This window comes from Pyrus communis, chromosome 1, assembly GCF_963583255.1.
Source record: "Pyrus communis chromosome 1, drPyrComm1.1, whole genome shotgun sequence".
Taxonomy (NCBI): Eukaryota; Viridiplantae; Streptophyta; class Magnoliopsida; order Rosales; family Rosaceae; genus Pyrus; species Pyrus communis.
Genome location: NC_084803.1, coordinates 9,146,768 through 9,154,368, shown reverse-complemented (window position 1 = coordinate 9,154,368; position 7,601 = coordinate 9,146,768). Strand labels below are relative to the sequence as shown.

The 7,601-nt window shown below is 38.0% G+C and overlaps 1 protein-coding gene across 1 annotated transcript; it reads left to right on the top strand.

Moving 5' to 3' along the window:
• Positions 1 to 615: 615 nt before the first annotated feature.
• On the top strand, positions 616 to 3,605 carry LOC137739615 (UDP-glycosyltransferase 74F2-like). The gene is made up of 2 exons (XM_068479250.1): positions 616 to 1,294; positions 2,428 to 3,605. Exons 1-2 carry the CDS (start codon positions 656 to 658, stop codon positions 3,199 to 3,201), a joined length of 1,413 nt encoding a protein of 470 aa, XP_068335351.1. The 5' UTR covers positions 616 to 655; the 3' UTR covers positions 3,202 to 3,605.
• Positions 3,606 to 7,601: the final 3,996 nt, after the last annotated feature.

Below are 7,601 nucleotides of genomic sequence, written 5' to 3'. Positions count from 1 at the left end.
AAGAAAATGAACAAACACGGCTCTACAAAGAACCCTAGACCTTTAATCCAAAACACGGTTTCAAATTTGGGTAATTTTAGTAGACATGATCTTTGAGAAAATACCTAAAAGATTGAGAGTTCAATTCATTGAAATACATTACAGATTTGGCTCCACAAAAACATGTATAAAAAATTGTAAAAAAAAAAAAATGGTGTCATTGATCCATTTACATAGATAAAATGCAAAAAAACGAATAAAGATGTCGGGAAAGGATTTCAATGAATAAAACCTAAGGTCGTCCTATTACGTGCGATTGGGATAAAATGCAAAAAATAGATAAGGATGTTGGGAAAGGGTTTCAATTAATAAAACCTAACAGTCATCCCATTGCATGGGATAAGGTTCAAGCGCAAAAAACAAATAAAGGTGTTGAATTTTATTACAAAATATTTATTTTTAGTATAAACGATAATTTTACTTTTTTAATCTCCTACCTAAATTAAATTCGTACATCTTCAACGTGGAACTCTACCCTCCAATACTTGATTCACTAGATTGACTATTTGGTGTTCTATAGATTATATATATGCCTATCATTTACTGTAAAAATATTGCTTTGGTCGTCCAAATTAAGAGAGAGAGAGAGAGAGAGAGAGAGAGAGAGAGAGAACAAATGGAAGGTGATAAAGGTTATACAGCTCATGTGTTGGCAGTTCCTTATCCTTCTCAAGGTCACATAAACCCGTTGCTCCAATTCTGCAAGCGCGTTTCCTCTAAGGGCAAGGGCATCAAAGTGACTTTAGCCAACACCGTCTTCATCGCCAACTCATTGCAGCGCACATCATCGGGCTCCGTCTACTTCGACACCATCTCCGATGGCTACGACGAAGGCGGCTTTGCTCAAGCTGGGAGCGTCGCCGACTATCTATCCCGGATGGAAGCCGTGGGATCCAAAACCCTAGCCGAGCTCATTAAAAAGCACCAAAACTCACCCCAACCTATAGATTGCATTGTTTACGATCCCTTTTTACCTTGGGCCTTGGAAGTAGCCAAACAATTTGGTATGCTTGCCTGTGCCTTTTTTACTCAAACATGCACGGTTAATTACGCTTACTATCTCCAGCATCATGGGAAACTGACGATTTCTTCTGTTCCGGGGTTACATGACGTGCTTGAGCCTCGAGACTTCCCGTCCTTCATTTCTGTCCCGGGCTCGTATCCAGCTTACTTTGAGATGGTGTTGAACCAATTTTCTAACACCCACAAAGCTGATTTCATTTTTGTCAATACTTTCTACAAGTTAGAGCAAGAGGTACGTCTATCTCTATAATATTTTTAATTTTTAGTTTTCACTTGTTGGTAATTGTTTCTAAGTGAAAACCAGAATAAGCCAAAATATTGAAAAGTCGTATATAAAACTAGTTTTATTTTTTTATTTTTAAATTGAAAACAGTTATCAAACGAATTTCCAAGTTTTAATAAACGTGAAACTGGAAATAAAATATAAATATCAAATTATCGGTGATTAACTAGTAATTCTATTTACCCACAAGAGTGATATTGTCACATCTCAGTCCGGTCTCCCATCACATCCCTAACTCAACTCCGTCATAGCACGATATTGTCCGTTTTGGACCCCGACCACACCCACATGGTTTTGTTTCTGAGAACTCACACGAGAACTTCCCAGTAGGTCACATATCCTGGGATTGCTCTCTCACGAACTCGCTTAACTTCGGAGTTCCTACGGAACCCGAAGCCAGTGAGCTCTCAAAAGGTCTCGTGCTAGGTAGAGATGAGAATATACATATAAGGCTTACAGGATCCACTCCCCTGGACGATGTGAGATGTAACAATTCACCCCCTTAGGGGTCCGACGTCCTCGTCGGCACACTTCCGCCCAGGGATTGGTTCTGATACCAAATTGTCACATCCTGGCCCGGGCCCTCACCACATTCCGGGCTCGACTCCGCTATAGCACGATATTGTCCGCTTTGGATCCCGACCATGCCCTCACGGTTTTATTTCTAGGAACTCACACGAGAACTTCCCAGTGAGTCACCCATCATGGAATTGCTCTCTCGCGAACTACCTTAACTTCGGAGTTTCTACAGAACCCGAAACCAGTGAGCTCCCAAAAGGCCTTGTGCTAGGTAGAGATGAGAATATACATATATATAAGACTTATATGATTCACTTCTTTGGGCGATGTGGGATATAAGTACGTCTCAATTTAGGTCGGGATATGTCATATATGGTGTGACATAAATTTGTCAGGAGTGTGACCCTTGTGTATGCCTAAATATCATTATTCAAAATCATCATTGTTGCCGCGGTTTTTTTTTTTTTTTTTTTTTTGTTTTTTGGTTTTTTGTTTTTTTGTGGTAGATCAATGTATAATTGATTTGTCAAGTAATGTAGTATGAAATAATTATGCAAGGACAGACGGTGGATTCCATGTCAAAAGATTGTACAAATTTGTTGACAATAGGGCCAACAATTCCATCTTTTTACTTGGACAACAGCATCAAAGACGACAAGGATTACGGGGTCCATCTTTTCAAGTTCGACTCGACCTGCACAGACTGGCTCAACACCAAGCCAGCAGGCTCGGTTGTATACGTGGCGTTTGGTAGCATGGCCAATCTAAGTGACAATCAGATGGAGGAGCTTGCATTTGGGCTGAAGGAAAGCGGCTTCCACTTCTTGTGGGTGGTTAGGCCTTCGGAGGAGGCAAAGCTTCCCTCCAAGTTTGTCGAAGAGACAAGTAATAGCGGTCAAGGGTTAGTAGTAAAATGGAGCCCTCAGTTGGAGGTGCTGTCGCATGCGGCGGTGGGATGTTTTTTCACACACGGCGGGTGGAATTCGACAATCGAGGCATTAAGCTTGGGAGTGCCAATGATTGCAATGCCGCAGTGGACCGACCAGCCTACTAATTCTAAGCTAATTGAGGATGTTTGGAAGGTTGGTGTTAGAGTGAAGGTTTATGATCATGATCATGATGAGATAAACGATCGCGGTGAGAATGTTAATGGGATGGTAGGAAGAGAAGAGTTTAAGCGTTGCATTAGGAAAGTGATGGAAGATGAGAAGGATGCGATTGAAATGAAAAAGAATGCAAAGAAATGGAGGGAGTTGGCAATAGAGGCTGTGAGTGAGGGTGGCACTTCGGACAAAAACATCCAAGAATTCGTGTCCAAATTGACAACAGCAGCCTAAACCCTACAATCTATTTATATTCTTCTCACATGTCAGCGAGAAGTTTTATATTTGATTTAGCGACGATTTTAATATTTTATTTCTGTTAATGTGCTATCAAACATATTGTTGCCTTTAAATTGTATGTGATTAGCCATGTAAAGGAAAGGGGTGGAAAGCCATGCATGGGTGCAACACTTGCCAACTAGTCTCTCAATTACTACTCTTCGCCAGCGGCATAAGATTGGTGGGTTGAGTTGATTGTATAGGCCGAAACCGGTTGGGTGAGTGAGTGAGAGAGAATTAGCCATGCAATATGTATGCTTGGCCATGGGGGTATGATTTCCTTCTAGATATATATGTATATGTTGTAATAATGGTAAGAATAATTGAATGCCTACATAGGAATAATAGTGAATAGTAGAGAGTTTGTCGTGTGGTATTTTTTCAAAAGAGAAAAATCACGGATGTTGTTAAATTTCTCACGGGTGTGACTTTCCATTCACTGTAAACCTTAGGATGTGGCTTTATAAATAGATCACTCCGTGGGTGATCAACACAACAACTAAAAGAGAAAATTACTGAAAGCAATAATATTAGTATCTCCCCCCTCCTCTTTTTATTGCAATTCTTTTGTGTTATAGATGCGAAACTAAATAGTGTGATATTTTGCACCTCTTTCGCTCTTGTCTTTAACAAAGGTTATCCCTCTAACTTTTGCCTATTTACAACACATTATCAGCACAACTCTCTAACCCTAAACAGTTCACATCGGCGAAAAATGTTTCCTCCAAGGATTTTCTTGTTCTTCTTCCTCCTTTGCCTCACCTGCTAGATATACCCTCACGAAGAATTGCTTTCTTGTTCTTCTTCCTCCTTTGCCTCACCTGCTAGATATACCCTCACGAAGAATTGCTAGCACCATACCTGCTTCTAGTTGTCAATATAACAATTACTTATATATTTGATTTCTTGTTTGTTGTAGCTCCTGATTACTAATCCAATGTTTATTTATTTTTGTTGCGATCGAAGATGGTGCGGTATCATCGCCCATCTTGGACTGCAGATTTAATTTTACTGCAATTTTATGTGGTACTGTATAATCCCCCACCCTACTCTGCATATTTATATTTTTCTGCTACTTGAGTGGTGCGAAATCGCCCATCTTATGCTATATTATTTCAATGAGAGTGGTGCAGCACAATTGCCCTTCTCATTAACTTCGGAGTTCTGATGGAATTTGAAGCAAGTGAGTTCTCAAAAGGCTTCGTGTTATATGGAGGTAGACATGTACATATAATGTGTAGAAGATCCTCTCCCCTAGGCGATGTGGGATATAACACCCTAGATATTACTGGGAAGAACTACCTTACCTGGGTAATTGATGTCAACATCCAACTGGAGGTAAGGAATCTTGGAGAAACCATCAAGGAGGAGAATAATGCATCATCTCAAGATCGGGAGAAAGCCATGATCTTTATCCATCGCCACCTTGATGAATGACTAAAAAGCGAGTACCTAACGGTTGAAGATCTATTAGCCCTTTGGAAGGCACTGAGAAATAGATACAATCACTAGAAAACGGTGATTCTTCCAAGGGCTCGTTATGAGTGGACTCACCTAAGGATCCAGGATTTCAAGACGATGGCTGAGTACAATTCTACAATGTTCCATCACTAAGGAAGATGTGCTGGAAAAAAATTTCAGCACATTTTATGCCTCCAACGTGCTCTTGCAGTAGTAGTATAGAGAGCGAGACTTTATTGAGTACAACCAGCTGATATTTGTGCTCCTTGTAGCTGAACAAAACAATGAGCTTCTGATGAAGAATCATCAGTTCCGACTTACTAGATAGGCATCATTCCTACAAGTGAATGTTGCTTCCCATGAAGTGGACACCACATCCTCTCGTGGCAATAATTACAAATGAGGACATGGCCACAAGAGAGGTCGGTGGAATGGGAAAGGCAAGAATTATGGTGTCCAGTTTCACAACTAGGTTCCAAGCCTCCAATAGCTTCAAACGCTTGAACTTCTTGAAAGCTTCGAAGAACGGCATGGTTTCCGGGTCGGTCTGGAATGGGTCCTTAGACATTGAGGCTCGAAATCGGATTATGGGATGTGGGTTTTGCTCGGATCAAGTTTTTTAGAGTGAGAGAACAGAGAAAGAGAGAGCATATAGGTGTTCATTCCAAGGAATTTTGGGAGATTAACGAAAAAAATTCTCATTTTTTGTTGTTGTTTGTGGCTGATCAAGATGAAGAACAAAGATGGAAGGAGAGATACGAATGAGGTGCAGATTGTGCACAGTAGGAAGGTGGGGAGGAGAGAGAGTGTGACCCTTTTAATATTTTTTTGGTTAGTTTTTGGTCTACGTGGCTTAAACTTGACATCTATATCGAAAAGGGATCATCTTTGGATCTTTTCCTCCAAATCCACCAAATCAGTGGATCCGGGCCATTGAAATTTGATCTAATGGCTAAAGTTATTATAACTTTTAAAGTGGGCCTCTGTTTGTAGCCGTTTGATCAAATTTCAATGGCACAAATCTACTGATTTGGTGGATTAGGATCCCTTCCTATCTATATCTGCAAAAATGTGGGCCCACATTTGCCATGTCAACATTTAGCTAAAAAATTAGCAGAAAAGTTAACAGGAGTCTAACATTGTAACAAATTCGTAAGATAAGGTATGACATTGTAATTTTTAAAACATAAGGTATGAAATTGTGGTTCAACCTATAGTTGAGGTAGTTTTGTGTAATTTACCCTTGAAAATAATATGAAGTACGTACATAGGATGTAGGTGTTTGGTTGTTGACATATTGAATTCATGAAATGATGAAGTCTCTCATATAATGGATCCTGAACCTTTACACTGAGTGTCAGTCAATTGGTAAATAAATAAATAAGATAGAAGATGATACAATTGCTACTTTGTTACTGAATGTCCACACTTATCGTCGCTATCAAGGTATCGACTCTTTAAGAAAAAATCGCTATCTTCATACCGATCCTCGCTATTCAAATTTTTTTTTTTTTTTTTACTTTTTTTTATATTTGTTGCTAATTTTTTTTTTAATTTCTTTTACAATAACAACAAACTAATGCATATTCTTCAAAATATATATTTATGTGCAAAATCTATTATAATTCATATTTAAACACTTGTAATCAACGATTTAAAACCTAAACTTAAAGATATTTGAATTTAATAGTGGTTATTCAAATAAAGTAATGTAGGAAAAGAAAAAACTCAAAGGAAAAAACAAAAATGTAGAAAATAGACAAATAAATTGAAATAGGGAAAAGATTGGTACCACACTACCGATCCTAGCTAAGTCGTACTGAAATCATTTATCTATTTGTTTTCACTTTCGCCACACCGTGAAGACTTTCCATTGAGATTCTTGAGGGTATAGAACCCCATCTTGAAGTTTTGAAAATTAAGGTAGGATTTTCCGTTGATATCCTTGAGGGTTGAACCCCATTTAAACAATTAATGTTTTGGGCGTCACTAGTATGTCTTTCACTTATGTTTTTAGTTTTCGGCTTAAATATTTTACTCAATATACATTTGTTACTCAATAAATCGTAATTTTGCTTCCAAATGCCTTATAAAGTTTTCCTTAATATTCACAGAAAATATTTCATGAAAATAAAAAATTTGCATTTTTCACAAAAAATGCGAGTGTTAACTCACGTTTTTTAGTCGATTTTTCAAATTCATATATAAATCATTGTTCAACTATTTCTTTTCACCTTCGCCTCACCGTGAAGTTTTGAAAATTAAGGTAAGATTTTCCGTTGATATCTTTGAGGGTTGAACCCCATTTAAACAATTAATGTTTTGGGCATCACTAGTATGTCTTTCACTTAATTTTTTAGGTTTTGGCTTAAATATTATACTAAATATACATTTATTACTCAATGACGCTCACGTAAAATATTTTGTGAAAATAAAAAAAAATTGAATTTTAACAAAAAAATGGATGTTAGGTGAACTTGACACACGCAAAACTAGATGAACTCTACGCATGTAGAACGAGACAAATTTGGGCGCACGTAAAGCGAGACGGGTTCCGCAGACACGCAGAACAAGACAGGACAAAAAATTAGCTTTGTGTGGTGGGCAGGTCATGGAAAACAATGATCATCTCCTAAGTAATTACCAAGCATATATATAACTACATATATTAGGATTCCAGTACTTGGTAATAAAAAAACTCTAGTATTAAAATTTTTATCGAGATCTTATGTGTTTTTTTCTAGTAACATGCATGATTCGTTGTAGACCGGCTCTCATCTTTTGTGTTTTTACACACATCAAGTTTTATTCCTTTCGTAATCCTCTTCATCATCAATATATTGTCACTTTTCCATCAAAACGAATATCTTGTAACTTCCTACTCCAAGCAAATA